General features: G+C 37.4%; 1 protein-coding gene across 11 annotated transcripts in view; it reads left to right on the top strand.

Annotated features, from left to right (window-relative positions):
- The window catches only part of MSI2 (musashi RNA binding protein 2), a 466,329-nt gene that overhangs the window by 375,760 nt on the left and 64,769 nt on the right, over positions 1-25,800 (top strand). For 5 of the 11 annotated variants that reach the window (XM_072136101.1, XM_072136094.1, XM_072136093.1 and 2 more), the window contains 2 exons: positions 18,611-18,634; positions 20,556-20,621. The exons of 1 other annotated variant lie outside the window; for it this stretch is intronic. In XM_072136101.1, coding sequence (XP_071992202.1) covers positions 18,611-18,634; positions 20,556-20,621 — 90 coding nt within the window. Of the gene's footprint in view, positions 1-18,610; positions 18,635-20,555; positions 20,622-20,737; positions 20,784-25,800 lie in introns of all 11 variants that reach the window. 5 more of the 11 variants (XM_072136102.1, XM_072136098.1, XM_072136096.1 and 2 more) reach the window with 3 other exon arrangements.

Genomic DNA, 25,800 nt, shown 5'->3' with positions numbered 1-25,800 from the left:
CCACCATGACCCCCATGTTATTACTAAGAGGTTTCTTATCATTTATATATGTAAAATTTATTTGGGATTATTTTTGCGGCCTTTATCTGCTTTTTAAAGGATTTATTTTTCTCTCAATAATCCTGCAATGCCTCACAGCTACCTTCACGTTTTAGAACCTTACATGCCTTATCTTTCTTGCTTATTGCTTTCCTTACTAGACTAGTTAGCCATATTGGATTTTTCTTGTTCCTCTTATGCTTTTTCCCATATGGTATGTGTTTCTCACAGGACTTTTTTGGAATATATGAGAAAAATTCCCATTAGGATGGGGGCTTTTGTCTTTGAGAACATTGTTCCTGTTTATGCCTATAAGGTCTTCCCTTGCTGAAATTTTGCCCTCCTGAAGTGTAGAGTGCTGGTTGCCCCTCCACTTACCCTCTTAGTAAAGTGTAATACAAAATCAATGATAATATGATCACTATTACCCAGGTTCCCCCCAACCTGTAACTTTGATACCCTATCAGGTCTGTTGATTAGGATAAGGTCCAGCAGTGCCCCCTCTCTTGTTGGCTCCAGGACTGGTTGCGTAGATTCTGGGAACACTAAATATTTATGTATACAGGGTTGTCACAGAAGAGACGTTATGCAGAGCATGATGTTACTGCAGAGGAAAAACTTAACACTTCCCTGTTACTTTTCCTTCTTACCAGATTCAAAATAAAGTAAAATTGATTCTACAGAAAGTTTCTAGATATTTTCATTATTGTCATTTATCACCAAAGTAGGGCCTGTAAAATTCCTATAGATCAGTTTATAAATAAACATAAATTATGCAATCAAAGCTCCACCCCCGCCACAACAGCAGATACATCATGTGGCTTAGACCGCATGATGTATCTGCCACGTCACCAAGAAATATTGATTAGTTCAGTGTTTCTACACTAGAAAACTTGCGTAGAAGCACTGACAAATCACATCCATTATGTGAACCTAGTCTTTACCCAATGGTCATACAGACAGAATATGGAAATAAATATAGGGACTCCGATCCATTCTGCACCTCCCAAACCAGACATATGGGGGCAGATTTACTTACCAGTCCCTGCACGATCCCTGAGGTGAATTGCCCGACGACAATGCACAGCTGCCGTGATTCACTACTCGTGCGCCCGATATCCTTCTTCTGTCGCTTCCCTGGTCAGGTCCACCGAGGTTCACCTTCTTCTTCCGGGTGCATGTAAGTGCTTGGCTTATGACACAATTCAAATGTTAAATCCCGCTGTTTGTCCTAATCCGTTGGATCGTCCGATGGCCCGCCCCTGTCGCATGAAAGACGGCACTGATGCGGGAAAATCCGATCGCGTGCAACACAATCCCCGGCGTGATCGCCGAAAAGTTGGGAAACCCAATGAAAATGCGGCTGGTAACATACCAAGTATACCACAGTACATGCCTAAAATCCCTGTTAGGTTCTATACATTTTTATTAGACCAAGCAACTGTGGACATGTTTGATAAGGTTCATATAAAATTGTGACAAAAATTGTCTTACAATTGTGTCCTAAAGCAGGGGAACAGAAATGGGCCATCCCACACATGTTTTGCAATATATATTTGCTATATTGTTTCCTGTGAAGTGAGCAAATTATTCTGTACAAGATGGGTTCATTTTAACAGATTGTGTCCTGAAGTACAAGAGAGAGTGTTATGACGGTGATTAATGAAAGGCATAATACAGGAGGGAATGTAATTGAAATGACAGCTGGGAGCTTCATGTACCTTCTCTGTTTTGATCAAAGGCAGGATTTTTGAAAACAGAATCTTCCTCCCATTTTCTTCTACTGAGCCATTCTATGCTTGCCCAAAACAGTCCATAAATAAGGTAATATCTTACAGATTCTGAATTTTAATGCTCCTTACTACTGGACTGTATATATTTAACAATATACCATATATACTTGAGTATAAGGCTTATACTGGAGTATATAAAATAAAAATTAGTACTCACCCTCCTGTGCTGAATACCGGCATCCACTTCTCCCCGTAGCACCTTTCCCGGTTCCTGGCCGGCAGATGCAAGTCTATGCGATCTTACACAAATTATGCCGCCTGCTGATTTCATAGTTTGTATCCCGGCAGATGGCATAGAAATGCATCTGCCAGGGTGGCCGGGAACCAGAAGCGGTGCTATGGAATGAAGATGGCGCTAGGGGTCAGCTTTGCAGGGCGAGTACTAATTTTATTTTTTTATGGGGGCACTATGCTGGACATTATTTTAATGGGGGCACTCTACTGGACATTTTATTAATGAGGGCAATCTGCTGGGCAATATATTAATGGGGGCACTCTGCTGGACATTATATCAATTGCAGCACTCTGCAGGACATTACATTAATGGGGACACTCTGCTGGACATTACATTAATGGGGGCACTCTGCTGGACATTTATACTTGGGTCGGCTTATACGGAATATATACTATTCCCTTTTAGTACTTATTATACATATAAACTTTTTTTTGGATTACTCCTTAGGACACATCTGAATTCATGGAAATAGGTCCTGAAAGTCTTATAAAGTACACAACCCCTTTTTTGTATTTGAATTTCAGTTTTTTACTCCCCACCTTGAAAAAGCTATAACTTTTCTACATTTACAGAGATGCAAGAGGACTTGTTATCTGCAGGATACATTGTAATATGTAATGGTGCCATTTAATATTCCATGCAATGTACTGAAAATCTGTATAAAATAACCTGTATTTGATTAACTTAAAAAATTCTGTGACATGTCTCCTTTAATCTTTGGGTCAATACAATCATGGAAATGGCAAATTTATATAGTTTCGTAAATTTTTGTAAGGAATAATTTTTTCATACTTCAGTGTATGGAGCTGTTTAAGATGTAATTTTTTTTGCAGGATGAGAAAAACTTTTGTATTGATTACATTTTTGGATCTATGCAACATTTTACAGCAATTTGTACATGATTTTCTAATAAAGGTTTCATGGCATTGGATTATCATTTTGATTGATCAGGCATACCAAACATATTTAGGTTTTATTTATTTATTTTATGGGTGTTCAATGAAAAGTGGAGCAATTTGAATTTTTGCAATTTTATTTATTTATTTTTACTATTATTTCAGGACCCCTACAGTACTTTGACCCTAGGGCCTTTGATCCCTATACAATGTACCACAATACTACTGTTTTGCAGGATAGTGTGAATATACTGCACTTCTGTAACAGTCTGCTCGGCCACAGATCATGCTGAAAGATAGGTCTGAGAGTCGCTTAGAGACGCCTCAACAATTATTTTGACCACCTATAAAGAAATTTCTATAGTCATCATCATGAAAAGGAGTGTTCATTACTTCTTCTAGCCAGATCTTGCAGCCAGATCTTGTTGCAGTGAGCTCAGCAGAGTTTTGTGGCACATAACCTTTAAAAAAGCATCAGAAAAGCGAGTGTGGGAGCTTGGTGGCGAGTGTGCATTGATCCGAAGTGTGTGCAGAGTCCTAAGTGTGACTTACGTTTAAGGGACTTAAGTTTGAGGGACTTTAGCAGGTAACTGCTGTATTTTGTGTTACTTTGACTGTAAATTCTTCTTTCCGTGCATATTTCTATTGTTATCCCCATTAGACCAATGGACTTCATAAGTGGCATTGCTGCACAGTGTACATCCTGTGCCATGTATGCTTTCCTTGAACAGCCATTCGAGGGGGAATACTGCTGTGTGGGATGTGTGAAAATTGCTCATCTGGAAGCCCAGATTCTGGATCTAAATGAGCAAGTTTCAAGGCTGCGGGCAATTGACAATATGGAGCTAAGTTTGCTGCTCCTGGAGCACAAACTCTCTGGGGAAGATGGGTGTGGGGAGGGAAGTATGGAGGTGCAGAGTGAGGGGGCAGCTAGTTGGGTAACATGTAGAAGGCGGGGTAGAGGGAAGAGTTGTAGGGAGTCTAGTCCTGATCTGGTGCACCCCAATAAGTTTGCCAGACTGGCAGATGAGGGGGATATCAGCTCTGGGGTAGCAATGCTGCAGCAAGACATGGCCTCTAGCAACCAGGGGACTGTCTGCTCCAGTAAGAAGGGTAATGGGAGCACAAACAAGGTCAGACAGGTGCTGGTAGTGGGAGATTCGATTATTAGGGGAACACACAGGGCAGTCTGTCACAAAAACCGTGCATACCGAACAGTGTGTTGTTTGCCGGGTGCTCGGGTTCGGCATGTTGCGGATCGGGTTGACAGATTACTGGGAGGGGCTGGTGAGGAACCAGCGGTCATGGTCCACATTGGCACTAATGACAAAATAAGAGGTAGGTGGAAGGTCCTTAAAAATGATTTCAGGGATTTAGGCCATAAGCTTAGGGCAAGGACCTCAAAGGTAGTTTTCTCCGAAATACTACCTGTACCACGTGCAACACCAGAAAGGCATCGGGAGATCAGGGAGGTAAATAAGTGGCTCAAAAGTTGGTGTAGGAAGGAGGGTTTTGGGTTCATGGAGAACTGGGCTGACTTTTCTGTCGGCTACAGGCTCTACAGTAGGGATGGGCTGCACCTCAATGGGGAGGGTGCAGCTGTTTTGGGGGAAAAAATGGCTAGACGGTTGGAGGAGTGTTTAAACTAGAGACCTGGGGGGAGGGCAACTACACTTGTGCAGGGCAAATAGACAGTGTAGTTAGAGAGCTGGGAAGAGTCATAGTCCATGGGGGAGAAAGGGGGGCTGGAATGAGATTGGGGAATAAGAGCAAAAGGAATACGGACAGGGAAAACCATATAAAGTGTATGTACACAAATGCCAGAAGCCTCACAAACAAAATGGAGGAACTGTTGGAGCGGAAATATGATATAGTGGGTATCAGCGAGACATGGCTGGACAGTAGCTATGACTGGGCAGTTACTATAGACGGTTATAGTCTTTTTAGAAAGGATAGTATAAATAAAAAAGGGGGAGGGGTTTGTTTATATGTGAATTCTTGCCTCAAGCCTGTCTTGCGAGATGACATCAGTAACGCAAATGCAAATGTGGAGTCCCTATGGATGGAGATAAGGGGAGGGAAAAAGAATAATAAAATATTACTAGGGGTTTGTTATAAGGCTCCAAATATATTGGAGGCAGCAGAGGAAATGCTGATAAGTAAAATGGATGCGGCTTCAAAGCATGGTGAAGTACTCATCATGGGGGACTTCAATTAGCCAGATATTGACTGGGGGGCAGAAACCTGCAGGTCCTTCAAAGGCAGCAGGTTCTTGTCAACAACAAAAGACAATTACCTGTCGCAAATAGTCCTGGAGCCAACAAGAGGGGACCTTATCCTTACCAACAGACCTGATAGGGTATCAAAACTACAGGTTGGGGGGAACCTGGGGAATAGTGATCATAATATCATTGATTTTGTATTACGCTTTACTAAGAACGTTAGGGAAGGGGCAACCAACACTCTAAACTTCAGGAGGGCAAATTTTCAGCAACTAAGGGAAGACCTTAAAGGCATAGACTGGGATAATGTTCTCAAAGACAAAAGCCCCCCCAAAAAATGGGACTTTTTCTCATATATTCTGAAAAAGTCCTGTGGGTAACACATACCTTATGGGAAAAAGCATAAGATGAACAAGAAAAAACCAATATGGCTAACTAGCCTTATAAGGAAAGCAATAAGCGAGAAAGATAAGGCGTTTAATGTGCTAAAACGTGAAGGTAGCGATGAGGCATTACAGGATTATAGAGAGAAAAATGAATCCTGTAAAAAGCAGATAAAGGCTGCAAAATTAGAGCCTGAGAGATAAATTGCCCCCAAAATAATCCCAAATTATTTTTCAAGTATATAAATGATAAGAAACTAAAAACAGAGAGTGTGGGTCCCCTTAGAAATAACATGGGGGTCATGGTGGAAGGAGATGAGGGAAGGGCCAATCTACTGAATGTCGCCTTCTCAACTGTCTTTACCCAGAAAAATCCCCTGGTGGAAGACACAATGAGGAATAATGTAAATTCTTTTTGGAATGTCAACAGTTTAACCCAGGAAGAGGTACGGCGCCGCCTCGCAACCACTAAGTTAGATAAATCACTGGGGCCAGATGGCATACACCCCCGGGTTCTGCATGAACTATGTACCGTGATAGACAGACCGTTATTTTTAATATTTGAAGATTCACTGAGGACTGGTTATGTTCCACAGGACTGGCGCATAGCAAATGTGGTACCAATATACAAAAAAGGATCAAATAGCGATGCTGGAAACTACAGACCCGTGCGTCTAACTTCTGTGGTGGGGAAAATATTTGAGGGGTTTGTTAGAGATGCTGTCCTCGAGTATCTCACTGTGCACAACCTTATAACCCAGTGTCAGCATGGGTTTATGAGAGATCGGTCCTGTCAGACTAATCTGATTGGTTTCTACGAGGAGGTAAGTTCAAGACTGGATCTGGGAGATGCTGTGGATGTTGTATATCTGGACTTTTCAAAGGCATTTGACGCCATGCCACATTAAAGGTTGGTATATAAAATGAGACTGCTGGGAATAGGAGAAAATCTGTGTATTTGGGTAAGTAATTGGCTTAGTGATAGAAAACAAAGGGTTGTCATTAATGGCACATTCTCAGATTGGGTTGACATTACCAGTGGAGTGCCACAGGGGTCATTTTGGGGCCACTTCTTTTTAATATTTTTATTAATGACCTTGTAGTGGGTTTACACAGTCAAGTTTCAATATTTGCAGATGATACTAAGCTGTGTAAAGTAATAAATACTGAGGTCGATAGTTTAGCATTACAGAGGGATTTGTGGAAGCTTGAGGAGTGGGCAGAGAAATGGTTGATGAGGTTTAATGTAGATAAATGTAAAGTTATGCACTAGGGCCATGGAAACAAAAAGTATAATTATGTTCTAAACAGTCAATTACTTGGTAAAACTGGAGCTGAAAAGGACTTGGGGGTATCGGTGGATGGTAAACTTAATTTTAGTGACCAGAGCCAGGCGGCTGCTGCTAAAGCAAATAAAATTATGGGATGTATCAAGAGAGGAATAGATTCCCATGATAAAGACATAGTTTTGCCCTTTTACAAATCCCTGGTCAGACCACACATGGAAAATTGTGTACAGTTTTGGGCACCAGTATATAAAAAGGATATAGTAGAACTGAAACGGGTGCATAGGAGAGCAACCAGGATTATTAGGGGAATGGGGGGATTAGAGTACAATGACAGATTGCAAAATTTGGGATTATTCAGTTTAGAAAAAAGACAACTGAGGGGAGACCTCATTACAATATACAAATACCTGAACGGACAGTACAAGGATCTCTCCAAAGATCTTTTTATACCTAGGCCTGTGACCAGGACAAGGGGGCATCCTCTGCGCCTATAGTAGAGGTGATTCTACCATAGCCAAAGACAAAGGTTCTTTACTGTAAGAGCAATGAGACTATGGAACTCTCTGCTGCAGGAGGTTGTTATTGCGGACTCTATGTACATGTTCAAGAGAGGCCTGGATGCCTTTCTGGAGAGAAAAAATATCACGGGTTATGGGGATAAAACATTTATTTAATTCTTAAAGGTTGGACTTGATGGACTTGCGTCTTTTTCCAGCCTTATATACTATGATACTAATGTGTATATATATATATATATATATATATATATATATATATATACAGTTTTTCTTTGTATGTTCAACAGCTACCAATCTCTCGCATTAAACTTCTATATTTGGCTCAATTCACACCTGCATTTGTATCTCCATTACTTTGCAGTACTAAAATGATAATACCAAAATGTCCATTGGTTTCAGTACGCTATGTATGGCTTCTGTTTGTTTCTGTTTGCCCCATTTCCATTAGGATACCATAATTTGAGACAGAAAAAGTAGCTTTACAGCTCCCATCCAACTTTCCACTTAAGTAATGGAAGTGCGCAAAGAAGAGACATTAGCAGTTTAGCCATTAAAATTCCATTAAAATTCCATTGAAGTTATGGACATGTTTATGCATCTATTAAACTTTTGGTATTGTTGTTTTAGTGATGCAAAAAGTCCAAACGCTGGTGTGAACTGGGCTTCAGGTGACACATCTCTATTATGTTTTCAGTCATTTGCATCAGTTATTGTAAGCCAAAACCAGGAGGGTCGGAACACACAAAACAGGTCCATTATACCTTACCTCTGTATAGTCTCTGGAAAGACTTTCTATGATTTATGTGAGAAAAGCATTGTAGAGTAGAGAATAAAATGCTTTTATTTATTCCTTAATTCAACCACCTGTCAAGTTCTGAGGTGTTCTTGATCTAGAAAACATTTGCAAATTAAAGGCACATCAAGCAGCACTCTTGTAATGTCCCCATCTTATGCTGATATCATCTCTGGTATTGTAAGTACTATTAGCAAATAGACCTCTCTGGTTGTACGTTACCAGCTCTGGTCCCCCTGCTCCATTTTCTTTGTAGGATATATGACAGATTCAGTCTAAACCATTGCATCTGATCATAAAATGTGTGATTGACACGATCCATCTGATAAGTGTCTTTGCTTTTGAGGCCTCGGAAGCTGGACCTGTCAGGATAAGGGCTTTGCAAAGGATTATTTCATGTTTTATATCTTCAAGCCATATTTATTCCTCAAATCATTATGAAAATTGAATCTCAGCTTTGTAAATTGATTTTTTAACAAACACCTGGATCTCCTCTTCCTTATTAGAAAGTAATTGAAGCAGCTTCTATGTCTATAATTTAACTTGCAATCAATCATAATGATAGATTTTTTTTTTTACGTTATGAAAGTGCTTTAATTATTTTGTAATATCATGAAGTCATTACATTTTATTTCCACTGGAACGCATTTTGAGACTTGTCTGTCAGACATGTTTGTAAAGGCAACATGGATAGTCATCCGTGCAGCTCAAGTCCACATCTAGTGGATTTGGGAAAGGCCGATCATTTGGATTTCCCTGGTCAATTACCTTTCGTCAATGATGCGTTCATGTTGAATAGTACTCTATAATTAACACTGATTGGATTGATTATTAACAAGGAGACAGACATATTATTGAACTCTTTACTGAGCTTGTGGACAGATGTCTACCAAACTAAGGAGCTTGAATATTGTTATGTCGGATTTGGTGCAGCAGACCTCATTTCCACCGCTGTCTAGCTTTATGCTTCTTATAGGGATCCTATCGCTATCCCTCTATATCTATCTATATATGTATGGCTGTGTCGCTGTGGATTTTTTTGTACTTATATATCTCTGTATGTATATCTATATCTCTCTCTACTTAAGGAAAGTCCATACAGCACACCAAAAGGCACAATGGTAGGTGCACACCTTTTTTTTTTTACATAAATCCATGCTAGGAGTCCAGTGGTGGCTTCTCTCAATGACTGACATTCTACCCTATGCATTTAGTGTGTGCTATCAGAGATAGTTGTAAGTCACTGTTCACTTGACTCAGATGATACATAGTGTAGAGATCTGGTTAACAGTCATATAGAATTACTTTACAAACAGCAGTTCTTTTCATATTACCAGTAAATCTGGTATAATGACTAATTGACAACAGGATAAACAGCAAACTTAAGGAATAAATATCTAAAAGTTATAACATAGGTTGTATCTTCCTTTATGGCAAAATGTATTTGCAAATTTAGGTTCCTATCCTGCAAGTAAGGAGTGGAAGGGGGGTGTAGAGTTGCTCGGAGAGGAGTGTAGTATGTGTAGCTGTGGAGACCATTTCCCCTTACATTTTTGTAGTTACAATTACTAAGTGTGCTTATCTTTTGGTAGATTTCCTTTAAGAAAAGCACCTTCCCCTGCTTTTTTCTTCACTCTCCTTCTTTCTCCAGTTGTGAGCAATCCCATAGCTAAAGAACATTTCTGTTAATGATTAATTTCTTTAATGAGATTAGCCTACACAGATGCTGTCTTTAAAGAGTTAAGTCATTAGATACTTGATCAGGTTCCTATCAGCTCAGAAACATGATTTACACAAATTACTTAAATGAGGATGAAAGGCAGGTGAAAAGGACACAGGAACACAATTCTGTATTAAAGTAATTGTCAAAAGGTTATGTTTTAGGCATTGTCCAAGTCCTGATGAGAAGGCATTAGGACTCATTGACCTTATAGACCTTATGAAAAAACATTGCGCAATTTAAAACACATAGCCACACATGTGATAGGGTATGCCCAATAGCAGACATTGAAAATGACAAGTTCAATCAAAACTGCTCTCTAAAATAATGCAAAATCTGATGAAAAAGCAAACACCATTATTGTGTTATTCACTTCATAAATGCCCCTAATGGCTTGATAAATGCCCCCAATGTGAAATTGATAGCACTACACTTGGATGCCACCTAAATGCAGTTCATTTTTCTTAATGCACAGCAATCACAAGGAATATCATCAGTGATTCAATGATGAAACACGGACAACTTTTCCATCATTTGTTTTAAATGACAGTACAGTCTGATGAAATCTTTCTTAAAAATCTGTTGGATCATAAAGGGGGTAAACTTAATTACTCCCTACTTAGCTGCTAGGACCCAACATTTTCACAAACATGTATCTGTACAGTAGTGGAAGTTGTCTGCAAAAAGGGCTGCAGATGGATAATCCAGTTGTATTTTATTAGCTTGTTTGTTAATTGTGGCTCAAAAAAAGTCAAGAGTCCTGTGGTTTATTAAACCTTTAGTTATTATTTTTAGTTAATAAACAGTCTGGAATAACTGTGGGCTATGAGGGAAATGAAAGGGCTAATGTATTAAATTGCAAAAAAAAGTAAATATTTGCAGGCAGACACAGTAAATTGGAGCCTAGGGGTAAAAGATGGTGTGTTACTTTCTAAAACAAGTGTTTTTAATTATTTAATCTAAAAGTGCTGATGCAAAGACCATATTAAAAAAAAATAAAAAATAAAAATATATATATATATATATATATATATATATATATACACACACACACACACACACACACACACACACACACACACACACACACATACTCACTGATGAATTTCTGAGTGCATTGTATGTCTAAAAATTCAACTCCATTTACTAATAAGTATGGCATTTAGTATTAAGAAAACGTGAAACTGATCTTAAAGCCTTGGGGCATTTCTTGGGCAGCATATGAACCCATTTTGAAGCTGTTATTTTAAAATCTTCTAACTGAGATTCTCTATAGCAAGGTTGTTTCTGCAGGCAATTATATACAAAATATACTCAAAGAAACGAGAGAGTTAAGATAGCTAGTAGATCAAATTGTTGTAAGAAATGTGCAAAATGTTCTGATTCCCTATGATAAAATATAGTTGGAGCGCCATAAGCACTCCCAATGACTAGCAGGATCCTGTGCATCTTGGAATACTTGAGTAAATGTCAGCTTTTCTCTTAATTTCCCATGTGTGTCAGATAAAAAGTGAAAGTCACCATCCATTAAGAACAATTGTTTCTATTACTGTAGGACTAGCTTAGAAAATATTGGTTACATATATTTGTAAAAATAAAAATAAATTCTGCTGTTTTTCTGATATTTTACAATGTTATGGACAAGTATTGTCCTTTGTGGTAACAGTGTTTCCATCTAATTGTTAATTTTTTGGTAATAAAGAGTGACTAAACCTTTAAAACAATGGGGGGAATTTATTAAGACTGCCGTTTCTAAACAACAGCCTTCCCTGGTGCTCTGGAACACGTATCTCTTAAGCGGCAACAGCCTCTTAGTAGCATGGGCGCAATCTATGCCAGTTTTCACCAATAACCAGGTCTGAACCATTGGAGATTTGTGTAGTAAATGCATGAATGCCTGGGCAAGCCCTGACATGCCCAAAGTGGCTTGTAGGTTGGGGATACCAGGAAACTGATGGGGATGGGGATATTTATGTGCCATTTCCAACACAAAACTGTCAGAGAAGACATTATGAATCTCTAAAAAAAAGTAGTGGACATAGACAATGAAAGAAGTAGGCAAATTTGTTCTACATCACTTCTATTGTTCCTTATGACTTCTTGTACTCTGTAATGTAATAGCATCTTTGTATATGTCCCCTATGATTAATATTATTTTATTATTAGATCTCAAGAATTATTGACTTGTGAAATAAAAATATTGCACTTGCAAAATATGAGAAACACACGTGACTTCATTAAGAAACATTTACAACAATTACCTAAGTCAGCCTATGTAAGTCAACTTCTAGTGCCACGACAGGGAAATTCTTTACTCTTTAGCTCTGACCTTACAGATACCTGATGTTGACAACCATGAAAACCAGTGTAACATTTCAGTATAGTGCAAGGGTTTTCACTGCATTTGCCACAGCTTCTGAAGGATTTGTAGAGATATTCCTTTGAATGCAGAATTACCAACCCCTTATTCCACAACTCTGTGTTATTACTAGAAAGAGTGTTACAGGTCCCTTGTGATTTTTGAGCACTGCTATGCACAGAATTTTAGTGGACTAAAAATATAGTACTGTAACTTCTGTCATCGTTTTAGTAGTAATGAAACTAATGCCGCATGTGCTATTGGTAGGAATGGTACTCGTATAATGTAACTGATATAAATGCAGAAAAAATGTTGTCACACATGTCTTATGCTCTATGCTGTGTAAGAAGGGATAGGTAACTACTAAATGGTTAAATTACTGCTGAATGATTAAGTGTAATTGAAGCTCTGTTAGCAATGCTTTACAGCCACCCTCCATTTGCCGCTCTCACTGGGACAGTAACATATCTGTTTTAATGACAGGTTCCCTTATCAAAAGAAAATCACAATATTTGCAGCAATGCCGGGCTGCTTAGTGCCACCACACAGTGAAAGATGCTTTGCATGATAATTTCCCTGTAAAATAATGAATGGATTTGAGTTCTTCCTCCCTGTGATCTAAGCTTTTTTGCATCTGCAGTACATACAAATCCACAAATGTTCTCTTTCTCATAAATACAGCATGCTGTTTTACCCATTGTCAGAGACTAGGGGAAGCTTAGTGAGTTCATAACCATAATATAGTGGTGAGATGCGATCCAAAATGAATCCTCTTATGTTTGTCCCTCATTAAATCTTTGAGTATAAACTCTTTAAATACAACAGATGGTTATTTGCTGCATTAACATAGCTCATTAATTCCAGTTACTCCCTAGCTACTGGTAGGGAGTGCAGCCGCGTTCGTCAGACTGCTTCATCCTGGCGCCTGCTTTTGAATATGTAAACGTGAGATGACCAGGCTGAACTGCTGTACATATATAACATGTAATTCTGCAGAAACATATTTCATACATATATCTCTATGGGTTTTTTTAAAAAAATAATTTGAAAATACAGTCAGTATTATGATTCTTTTGTATCATTATTGCTATTATTTAGTTTTATCTATCTGAAAATGCAATTCCTCTCAGCAGTCGGATATCATAAGACAAGCTTATGATACCTAATATACTGCTATAATTTAATAGATGGCAGTGCAGCCTGTGTACAGGCTTCTTATAGTTACCTATGTGATGATGTGCTGAGGCATCATGTGATAGATAATTAGCACCATATAAGGAGATAAGTTTAACAGTCAAAAGGAAAGAGTGCAAACCACAGGATTCACTAAAGTTAAAAAATTGTCTTTCACACTCTGGACTCCTTTCATGTGGGTACGCTACAGTCAGATACGTGGTCTAGGGGAAGAAAATATTTTTTGCTGGAGTGCTATTTTAATTTCAGATGATAAATTTTACCTGTGTTTGTCAATAATCTACAATGAAAAAGCAAACTGGACTTTTACAAGATGGCTTCGCTGTGGGTGGTTTACCTCTGTGCCAGAGTGAGATGTGTCTAATTCATTAAGAGGCTCATAATTGAATCTATGCTAATAGATGCCATATATTTGAGCTCTTTAAAAAAACTTGAGAAAATGGTAGTAAATTCCTGAGGTTGTAGGGAGCCATTGTCTCTTTATCAAAACACAACCACATTTTTAGGAATTTTTTGGACAAAGATGAATTTGCCTGCCTCTGCTAGTTTTCGGACATAAAGCATTCCTTTCCCTGTTCTGAAAAAGGTTAAGTTAGATTTGTTTTTGAATTTGTACAGTTGACATCTAAAAATATAGAACTTTACAAATATAGTTTCACTCCATCAAAGGAAAATATTGCTTATATTTACTTATTATCTTTGTTCCAAAAGTTAAATAGTTTGGCTCTTGTCATCCTCTTGTCTTCCTTCCTAATCGTTTTTCCATTTTAAAATGTATGCTCAATTCCATTTTGCTATCAAGATGGACAGAAACTCACTAAGGTGTCACATTACATAGAATCCGTGGCCCAAGAACTTTGTAAAAAGAAAAACCTGATATTCACCTTCTCCAATCCCAGAGGTAGAAGAAATCTTCTTCTCGTTTCCTCATCTTTGCGGCAGTACTCAGCTCTGAAGCCAGCAGTTGTGATGTAGTGATGATGAGTAGAAGATTCCTGCTGCCTCGGGAAAGCGGGGAAGGTGAGTATATTTTTTTTTTTTCTTGCAGTAAAACAGTCACAGACAAAGGGACATTATAGGTGTGGGGGTGGCTATATAAAACGGGCATTATAATATCTCCCTTCCTATAAAGACAGACAACAGAAAAAGGAGGTTACAGAAAGAAGAGCACTATGAGGCAGGCTCTACATAAAAAGGGTACTATAAAGTGGAACTACAGAAAAAGGAGGGGCTATAGAAAAAGAGCCACTATAAGGGCTACAGAGAGGGCTACAAAAAGAGAGCAGCTGCAGGAAAAAGGCATTTGCAAAATCACAGAGATACTATGGAAAGGAAAAATAATTATAACACTGATTGAAAGTCACAGAATGCCCAAACTCTGAAACAGTGCCTTATGCTCAAACTAAACTACTGATTCCTTTTTAACCGGCTCACGGGCTGAGCCCTCTCCATAGCCGGTAAGTCTTTGCTGCATATTGCAGCAAAGACTTACTGTTAACACCTGAGAACGGTGCTAGCACCGATCGCAGGTGTAATCACAGCGATCATTGGCGGTTTAAAATAGATGGCGCACAGGCACCGCCATCTTGCCGAGGATTGTTGCTCCCCGTGACGTCATCAGGGAGTGGCGATCCATCACCTTGCTTTTAACCCCGTAACCGAAAATAGTGCCCAAAGTTTCCTGCTTCCCAGTACCTGGCAAGGAATATTCAATGCCATCACTATGAAGTGCAATTTGTTACACAGAAAACAAGCCATCACAGAGGTCTTTACATGCAAAAAAAAAAAAGTTATAGAATTTTGAAGGTGGGGAGTGAAAACTGTAAATGAAAAAACAGGAAAGGGCCTGGTCCTTAACCGGTTAAAGATGAGACATACTTTACTTGCTTAACCTTTTGATGAGCAGTGCTGGTAGAGCAATCATAAGGAACCCCAGTTACCAGGTTATTATTCTGTAGTACTTCAATAAATTCCTCCAAAGACACAAAGTTATAGACTAGCAAACAGTAAAGCAAGCATGTGAACTTGTCAGAATGCTCCACTTATGGGAGAAGTTAAATGGAAGTGTGCCATTGGGCATAATACCTAATAGCAGATACGGAAGCAGCAGATATTTATACCATTTTTATTTGTGCATCCACTTATTTGCTACAAATAAATGTAAAAATATGCTTGTTTCTTGCAGTTTTTCTTGTGCAGTTCTTGCAATTTTATTTTATTTAAATGTAGTAGTTGATTTACAGTGCAAATCCTGTAAAAACCTTTTACAGTCTTTTGTTAGGCCAAATATGAGGGAAATGATTATTGGACATAAATATTGAACATGTCACTCACCTCTTTAATTCCCTAATGCACATTTGTAGTTCCTCCATTTATTTACCTTAAGCTGTCAGAAATATCATAGAACTGCCCTATCTGACTGTAGGACTGCACATTTGCAACTGGTTCCTCCATTCATTTGAGAAGGATGCTCATTGCTGTGATCATGGAGATCGCAGCAGTGCCCCCCCCCACACACACATGCTGACAGCCAAGTTATAACATGATATAACCAGATAACTTTGTCATAGTAATAGTAATAATAGTAATATCCAGAGATTGAAATTTATTATTATTTATTTATAGAGCACCTTTAAAGGGAACCTGCCATCAGGAAGGTCATTTTTACATGTTGAAAGGTCCCAATAGCCTTTGGCATGTTGATTTCAAATATGGCCCTGTGTGTGGATCTCACTACACACTGCTGGCAGGGAGCCAGGTGATGTTAAAGAAACAATTAAAATTATTTAGATGCACGACAATTCCCTTTTTGAAATCAACATGCCAAAAGCTATTGGAACCCAAAGCTATAGGTTCCGTTTCATTTCATGATACTGTACACACGTGTGTCATAGACATTACATTAGGTGAGGACAAATGAATGGGAACATGGACACATGATATGATGGATCATAGCAGTCATTTTATTGTTTGTTGTAGGTAATTCTAAATAGATTCATTTTCAGGTTACACTTAAAGGCTTAGAAGGTGAGGGGCAGTCCGACACATTTTGGTAAAGAGTTTAAGAATATGGAGAATGTGTGAGAGAAGTCTTGGAGATGGTTGTGAAAAGATAAGATAGTTGGAGACTAAAGCAGCAGGTTTAGTGAGGATCAAATATTTTATTGCTAATTTTTATTTTAGTGTTTATTAATAATTAACCTTTCTCTTAAAATTCTCTTTTTACATGATACATTGTATTCCTTACAGATTATATTATCACAGTTTTATGTATAATTGTAATGGGGTAATTTTTTTCATAAGTATTGACTTGGACAAATTTATCCTACTAAAACTCCTTCGCTCTGGTGATTTACCATTATTTTATGAGCTATGAAATGATTTTAGTCTGACATCTCCTCGGTAGTATTGTTTTCACATTTATGAGGTTTGTGTTATTACTATATCTCAGATAATATTTTGAGAGATCTCTGAGTCATGAGAACCTGCTGTATATTTTTAGATGGGAAGTAAAATATGCTCCACAGGCTTCTTTCGTTTATATAGTTTGAGGGCCAGGTTGCTTTTATTCCATAGCTGTATTGAAAGCCATTGTTTGGGATTTGTGAATATTTAAACAAGGATATTGTCAGAGCTTTGATCATATTCGTTTTTTTTAAAAATCTAAGATTATGAATAATATGTTCCTTTCCCATTGAGGATTTTTTGAGTCATTTTGGGAGAGAATTCTGTGTGGAAAGAGCAACACATAATGGGGCAGATTTATCAAGCAGTCTGAAAGTCAGAATATTTCCAGTTGCCCATGGCAACCAATCACAGCTCAGCTTTCATTTCACCAGTGCTCATGAATATTTTAAAGGGGAGCTGTGTTTGGTTGCCATGGGCAATTGGAAATATTCTGACTTTCAGACTGCTTGATAAATCTGCCCCAATGTATCTTAAAGCAACACTTTATCCCTCATCGTACAGTTATTACTTTAGAAGCTACCATTGAAGTTATTTTTACAATACAATTGCTGTAACAATGGTAACTTTTCTCATGGTCCCCTACAGTATCTTTTATATCTTTGTTAAATTTTTTTCTTTTCTTAATCCGTTTAAAATGTTCTACTGATTCCTGGATACTGTTAACAAATTTATTGATGTATGCATACTATAGCCCCTGAAAGTTCAGAATTCACCTCCTACATATGGTACTAGAATCAAGCTTCTTGGGGAATGGATGATGTGCCCCTTCTGCCTGCTATCAATCTGTGATTTTAGAACCTTTGGAGGACTTTTGGTTTACATGAGGACCTTGAGTGTTCATGTGTATTGAGAGCAGGAACAGATTTACAAGGATTTTATGGGTGAAAGTCCTTCACAGCATAAAATTTGGTGGATGGTTTGGGGGCCATGGATTTCTATGAAGGTTTGGAGCCCCGGCTACTGCCCAAACTACCTGTATTATGTTATAATCCACTATTAGATACACCACTGAGCCCAATGATTGGCTACAGCATGGACCTTCCCTTGAATGTAACTTTACAGTAACACAGGAACAGCAGAAGCTTGAATTTGTTGGCAGTGCTGGAACAGAGGGCTCAGATAACTTATTTTGAACATTATTGTTTTGGTTCCTTCTTCATCTTCCTTAAGAATGGCTGCATACCTAATTTTGCTTACCTATATCAGTGGGCGGACAACCACGTTACTAAAGTTTAATGGGATTGTCTGGCCAATTATAATTTAAAAAAATAAACAATTAAAAATAAAAACAATATTTGAAAATGGTGTAAAACAAATCATGCCCCCCGAATGCTTGTGCTTTTGACACACAGGAACCCATTCAGCAAGTCATTGGCCCCAGCTACACCCTGCCTCAGTCAATAATTGGTTGGGAAACATTTGGTGTGTGTTAAGGGGGACAATGAAATAGAAACGAGTAGTGAATGTGTAAAGTTTCTTGGGCAAGTTTTTCAGCCTTCTTTCAACATTACAGTTTGTTTCTCTGATACCACATATTCTTAAGGGTGATACCTAAAGTAATGATCATCCAGCTTTCAACAAGAATACAGTATACATTTATAACCATTTTGATTTAAATTGCACTTTCATTTTTGGTTTCCTTATTCCAGCTTCTTAATGGATTTGTGTATTGATTAGACATATTTTTTTCTTCATTAACAGCACTTATGCCCTATTTAAATGCAAGTATGTCTCTTTTAATTGACTATTTCCATTAGTTTAGATTTGCTAGCCTAGACGTCTTGTGTAAGGTAGCTGTACCTTTAGTTGCTTTCCAGTTTTGTTTTTCTATAGCCATATAAGCCTTCTTATGTTGTGTATAGCTTGCATGCTGACATTTTAGATTTGTTTTGTAAAGTATATTTTATAATTATTAGACATCATCTAAGTGTTGATTATTTAATTCCTTATATTTTCATGTGCAGAGAATGCATTAACAGTCCGTGTCCACAATGGGGCTCAGAAATCTCATTTTCCTATACATATTGTCAGTTCAAAATATGTTTTTTTTTTCATGTTGGTTTATTTTAAAACTGAAAACAATTCTGATTAGTAGAAAGGTAAAGCATGCAGAGCTGGGATTATTACAGTTTGTGTTCTTATTTTACATTCTTTTCTTGTAACAAAGAATAGAATGGGAAATGAAGCCAGGCTGCTTACGTCCGCGTAGCTCCATTCACCTAGATTAGCGTTGAAGAAACGGCATTCTCTGCAGCTGCCTCTGTTTATTCAGGATGTGGAATGTCTCCAGTCATAGCTACTGTTTTGCCTGACTTATTTCATTATTTTTCTTTTTAGTCATGCAAAATAATGTTTTTCAAATGGAACCCATACAATGTAAAGCAGTTGGTTCCATTTATTTATTTTTTTCTTTTCTTTAAATGTAAAATATACATTACGATACAATTGTTAATTCAACTAATTTGTTAACATTTCATTGTGGCTTGAAATTGGCATATTGAAATATGGATATTTTATGATTAAACATTAACTTTTCATAATTTAAGCTACATAAGAATGTAATATAGAAACACATTTTTGTGTAGATATTTATAGTCACTTGGAAAAACAACATTTAACAGGTAAATGCCAAATTATCCGAGTAGTGTACAAAAGAATGGATAATTTTTACATTTTTGATAATGATGACCTATATCAGAACCTAGACCCCCAAAACAGTTGGCTCCAGGACTAACAGTCAGAAGCAGAAAGTTTAATCCACTGTAAAGCCACTGCTCTGGGCAAGAAATCCTATGGAAAGATCCTCATAAGAGGCCAGACAACACATTTAACTTTCCATCTTATACGTATATAGTTAGGAGATAAATTACAGTAATCTTTCAGCCCAAATTATTTTTTATTTGTGAAGCTAGCTCATGTACATTTAAGGTTCTGTGATCTTAAAACTGAGTTACCTGAATCATACATGAAGACATGATTCTGCCATGTATACAATGTTTGATATAATCAGATTAAAAAAAAATTATTTTAACTCTATTCCTGGGATGTCTCTCATTTCTATAAAAAATAGCCTTTGCTGCATCCATCACAGTATAAGAACAATTTCAGGTGTTTAGAATCGGCTGCTTCTGTATCTGCCAAGTCCTCTCTGTTTGTGAAAGTTACTTCTCTGAAAAGCTGAGAACATGGTAGCTTCACTGGCAGCTGGCTCACCACCACAGGATTCACTTGTATCCTTGAGAGCTGACGATACAGTCAGATAAATGTGTGTTCACCTATGTAGAAAACAGTAAAGGTTATGAAGAGCAGATTTTAATTACAATTATGGTCTGGATTTAGATTTATTTTACGGGGGTAGATTTTAAAAAAGGATTTATGTAACAAGATGCTCCATAATTCTGCCATAAGTTGTACTGAAAACTAACATGCTGTATGCAACAGTCATCAGGTTTTTTCTATACACAACCAATGCCAAAAGGAGCTGTAAACAAAATTTTGCCATATTTGGAATATTTTCTGGGATATATTCATGGAATTTATGGTATTCCCTTTGTGCTGATCATACACATTGAAAGGGCCACTTGATTCTCAATATCGATCCATCTTTTTATTGTTAATGAAACCAATCGTATATATATTTTTATAGGTTTCCCTACAGCAGCAGCATATGGACCAGTAGCAGCAGCAGCAGTGGCAGCAGCCAGAGGATCAGGTAGGTGGCCTTGTAAACTCAGTGGGGCACACAATAGCATTAGATAGCAACAAGTTGCATGGCTGATCTATTTTAAGTTCCTGTTGCTGATTATAGTCATTCATTTCCTTTGCAAGTTAAAGGTGAAGTATCAGGTTTGATCCGCAGGTCGTCCCTTCTCAAGTAAGTTACAGTTGCTGTCAAAAGTAGAAATAGCGACATTGTAGCCATTCATAATACTTAGTTGGTTAATTTATAAAAATTGTACTTATTTTACATTGGTAACAATATGTGGAATTGCTATATAAAGCTAATTCTTTAACCTATTTGTAGTTGTAGTATAGAAGTTTGAGAACAAATCCTTTAACTTGACATTAAAATTTAAAAGTGCAACCAAACTTGAGAAAGATGTTGTCTTATATAAAGATATCAATGACATGCACAGATAAACTTGAAGTGTACACTATATTTATTATTTATTTTAAGAGATGCTATAATTCCATATTTCCACCAAGACTACCCTAAGGAGTACATAAAGATTTGTCCTTCAGTGGCATCTAAAGGGGGTTTCCAGTGAAATATATATACATATATATATATACAAACACACACACAACCTATTAAAGACATCTCTTTTAAAAGAGCAGGCATGATAAAGGTCGGACGCTTCTCACATGTAGAGGTTGGTAAAAATGGACAACTGTGTTGACCTTTTCACTGCCAGAGCAGTAAACCCTTATGATGAGTAAAGTTACCTGAGTAATAAATTTAAAAAGGAAATCATATTATCCCATATCCATATTTTCTCTGAAAGTAGATGATGCATTGCGGAAATGTCAACCAGCACTCTGTCATAAGTGAATTCATGCAATTTTGTTTCAAGGTGAAACATTTTGAAGAAAATAATAGCTTAAAATACCTAAACTCAGTCTAAGACTCTTAAATCCCACTTATAATAAAAGTTCAGAATGTGCAGGGTTTATGCCTTGTGTTTAGATTTAGGTACTAAATATGCCAAAAATCTTTTGGTTCAAGATGCAATTAAACATATAAGGATTGTTTACGACTGTAGTATTAACAATCTATATTGCATCTATTTTTCAATACTGTCAATTATGTTATCATTCACATTCAGGTTTTCACACAAGTATTTATGCAAATAAAGATGAAATGTCATTTTATAGGATAAGGGAAAGGTAGATAGATAGAAGAAACATTATACTTTATTTAATATTTATTGGTGTTTTCCCCTTTTAAGACAAATCGCTTTTGCTTCTCTGTTATTTTATAGTGAGACTTACCAAATTCCTTTTGGTATTTGGTTGTGGGGTAAAGTAGTCAGTGTAAACCAAGGTATCTATATCTGTGGTGGTCATAATTGCTACAGTTGTCTAGATATCATAAAACATGGATGAAGCACTGATAAACTACTGATGCATCCTATTTCAATGTACAACATTGATGACAATACACTTGTCTGAAGTCAAGTCATAGTCATTATAAGACATACAATTACTAAGGGGGAACATCTATTCCCTTATTAGTAATGGGTGTTTAAAAGAAGTAAAGTTACTGCATCCCTTCCAGAAACCTCCCAACCTGTAACTGTCATCTTTCCCTCCCGTAAAGCTTTCAGCTATCCCGGGGAGGAGAGATGAGTTATAGGTTAGAATGTTTCTTCCTCATTAGAAACGAGTGGACCCAAACTTCGTGTTCGGGTTTGGGTGCGCCCTGCACCACCTGGACATATTGCCAGATTTGCTGCTGAAAAGCCAATCCAGCAAATTAATGCCCGTAGTTACCAGCCATGGCTGTGATTGGCCAAGGGGATACCCGTGGCGAATCAAAGCCATGGCTAGTTGCTAGAGGCATTAATATGCCGGAGTGGCTGTTCGGCAGCCAAACAAGCAATATGTCCAGGTCGTGTGGTGCACCACGAACCAAGAACCTGAATGGGAGGTTTGGTTCCTCTGATTTCTATTCCTCATGACACTTGCTACCTTCCTTCTCCCATCTGTTAAAAAAAAACTTTTCCTGTTGCCCTGACTTCATTGGGACTGCCAAAGTGCCACACCCTTAATGTTGCACCTAGAATAATGGCAGCATTTTAAAGCTAAGTTTCAAGGTTTAAAGGTCTATTGATACTTCTATAGACATGCTGGATGGCCATAAAATTCATTTCCTAAAAACTTTGCTTAAACAGGTATTGTGTGTTATTCCATGGGTTAACCATCACATACATGTAACATGCATGTAACTAAACCCCAGCTGTTATAGCATTAACTTGAATTGAATCCAAGAAATTTCAATAAAGTGATAAAGTGTTTGAAGGGATTCTACAGTAATTCTATCGGAATGAAGCTTTTGACCAATCATGTTCAGTGTTTGTCAGAAACGAACATGAGGTCATGTAACAGGCCAGTCAGTTGTCAGTGTGTAGAGAAAACACTCGAATTATATCTTTTAAACGGCTAGATAGAAGATGAATCCTCAGTAAATAGTAACAAGCACAAATAAGAGCTTAGGTCACATCTGTGGCCGTGACTTCCATAAATACTGAAAACTACAATGGTTATCCAAATCTTTTGTATAACAGACATCAGTAGCTCCTGGTTTACCAATTACAATGGAGTGTTTCAGGGGGCATGTGTTTTACTGGAAAAATAGCATTGTGATAAATGCTATATTTCTAGTCAAGAGGCAGATTGATTAGAACTAAGCAAAGATCAAGATGTACATTTGAAGAAAATCACTTGTACTAAAACTTTCTAAACAAACCATTGAACTGAAATTGTAAAGGCGGATAGTCTATGAATTGGAAAGGTACATATATCCAACTAAAAAAAATGACAATATTAATAATTTAACTACATCCCTGTTTTATTCTTTTTCTCTATACCAATTCATCTTAGTATCAACATACAATGTATCATTTATAAGCCTGATGGAGACAGAGGAGGCAGTAACAGCTTATGTCCCCTTCTATTTTACAGCATATATTGAGGTGAAAACATTCTCAATATTTATAATTTAATGGATAATACTTAAAATATCCCATTAAAATAGCTATTTTAAGGTCCTAATATCATAGGATAGCAATTAGTAAGTTTTAGGTGCTTGTTTATAACAGCTGTAGTTCCCTCTTAATATTATCCGTCATTCCTATCCATTGCGGGTGATCTGCACTGCCTTGTTCACCTTGTAAAACCTTTCTGATAATGAAGGCATTAATACATATTTTAGTTTTGAAACTTTGCCAGTTCTTAAGCACCTTTTCCAATAATAAAGACAAACATGTCTCCCATTTCTGTTTCACATCCTTCCTCACTTGTACTTTGGCAAATGCAATTATTGTGTTTGCATATGATCTGCTGTTTCCTTCTAAACAGTTCTACTTTCACAAATAAGTACACAATAAGTTCACAAATAAGTACATACTATCTTAAAGATAGACATGCATCCTCTCTGTCTATATACTGCATATCCTGCAGTTTACAATGTATTCCTTTTGTGTGTCACCTTTTCCTGCCATTATAGCTGCTTCTTACACTACTCCTGCTTGTTATAGGGAATGCTGAAAGCCAGTTCATACAATTAAAGGATAAAGTATGTTTCAGCTAATTGTAACAGCAATTCATCTTGTTTACTCTAAAAGCATTAGTCTAGCAAGGCATCATTGTAAAATGGACAATTGTTGTGTAATAAATAATTTTTCTTTTAACATATAACACAAAAAGGTAGCAAAATGTAAGAAAAAACATGGCTTCTCCATTCTAAGCAAAGCACTCCTACTTCCCACTGCTTGATAATGGAAGTGCAGTTAAGCCCAACTCACTAGATAAACTGCTGTACTAGGTACAACCAACGCAGATGCGTTAGATGGTTTGTGGACAACCCCTTTAACTCTGAATTGAGTGTTTTTTCATTGTAAAAGGAAGACTGTCCATCGTTTTCACCAAGCAAAATTCCTGACAGTGCTGTACTCTATAAAAGCAGGTCCCCTATCATGAAGCGCTCTCACTGAAGCTTTCTGTATTGAGTTGCTCCACTGTCCATCCTCTCTGGGTCATACTCTATAGATGAGAGCAGAGGGGGGATCATCGTGCAGCTCCGAATAAGGGACAACTTTTAGTGCACTTATGCCATTCAATGTAATAATAGGTCATTTTCTAAAAACAAATAATAAACGCATTTCAAAAACACTAATTTCCTCTACCCAGCACTGTCAGCAGTTTTGCATGATAGAAACAGCTCACAAGTCTCTCTTTATTCTTCTATAAATATGGAGAAATCATACCCTACTTCCAATACTAAACAGAGGTTAGTGGTATAGGTAGTTAAAGCTGTTAAAGCAGACAAATGCAGTTTTCTATGCGTGAAATATTACAAAATTAGTTGCCATGTAATGCCATAAGTCAATCTGTTGTTGCCTGTGAGGCTAGTGGTAAAACTGCTGACAGCTCTATCCTGAACCTCGTACCTGAGGTGATAGAGACACTGTGATAAAAAGTCATACAAGTGTGAGTGTCATTTCTTTTGACAGGAGAGAGCTGCCCGTAGCCCGTTTTTAGGAAGAAATCATTCTTGTCTTTTCATTTGCCTTTTCCTCACCAGTGTGTTCTTTCAGAATGTAACATATTATGTCCAGTGCTTAACCCTGCAAGTTCTACAAGGATTATTCTAGAAGCTATGTACACTTTAATCATCCTTTTCCACCTAACTGAAGAATTATGAGAGAATTAAGTCTTGTCCTTACAGCCCTGGAATTTTCATAATTTAAAACATTCAATAGATCAGTGGTCCTAAAACGGTGGCCCTCCAATTGTCCATGGGACCACAAGGTAGGGAGTGTCAGTAGTCCTGCAGCAGCTGGAGAGCCATGGTTCAAAGACCACTGGGCTAGAGAATGTCCATACAATGTTTAGAATGATGTAGTTTTCTATTTTTGATAGGTTATCAGCATGGTTCTTTATAAGGGAACTTGGCATTAGTCCTTCATATTTCTGCCGGATGAGTGGAGCTTGAGGATTAAAGTGAGCTGGAATAATCCTTAAATAATTAAGAGAATTAAAAAACTGCAAAACACAAGCCTGTTTCAAACTGGTACTGCTTGTTGTCTGCAAAGAATTCTTATATGAATGTATAAGAATATATATATATTTTTTATTTTTTTTTTATTTTTTTTTTGTGTGTGTGTGTT

The sequence above is a fragment of the Engystomops pustulosus genome, chromosome 2 (genome assembly GCF_040894005.1).
Source record: "Engystomops pustulosus chromosome 2, aEngPut4.maternal, whole genome shotgun sequence".
NCBI lineage: Eukaryota > Metazoa > Chordata > Amphibia > Anura > Leptodactylidae > Engystomops > Engystomops pustulosus.
Note: the sequence above shows the minus strand (reverse complement) of the source record. Positions and strands in the feature narration are given on the sequence as shown.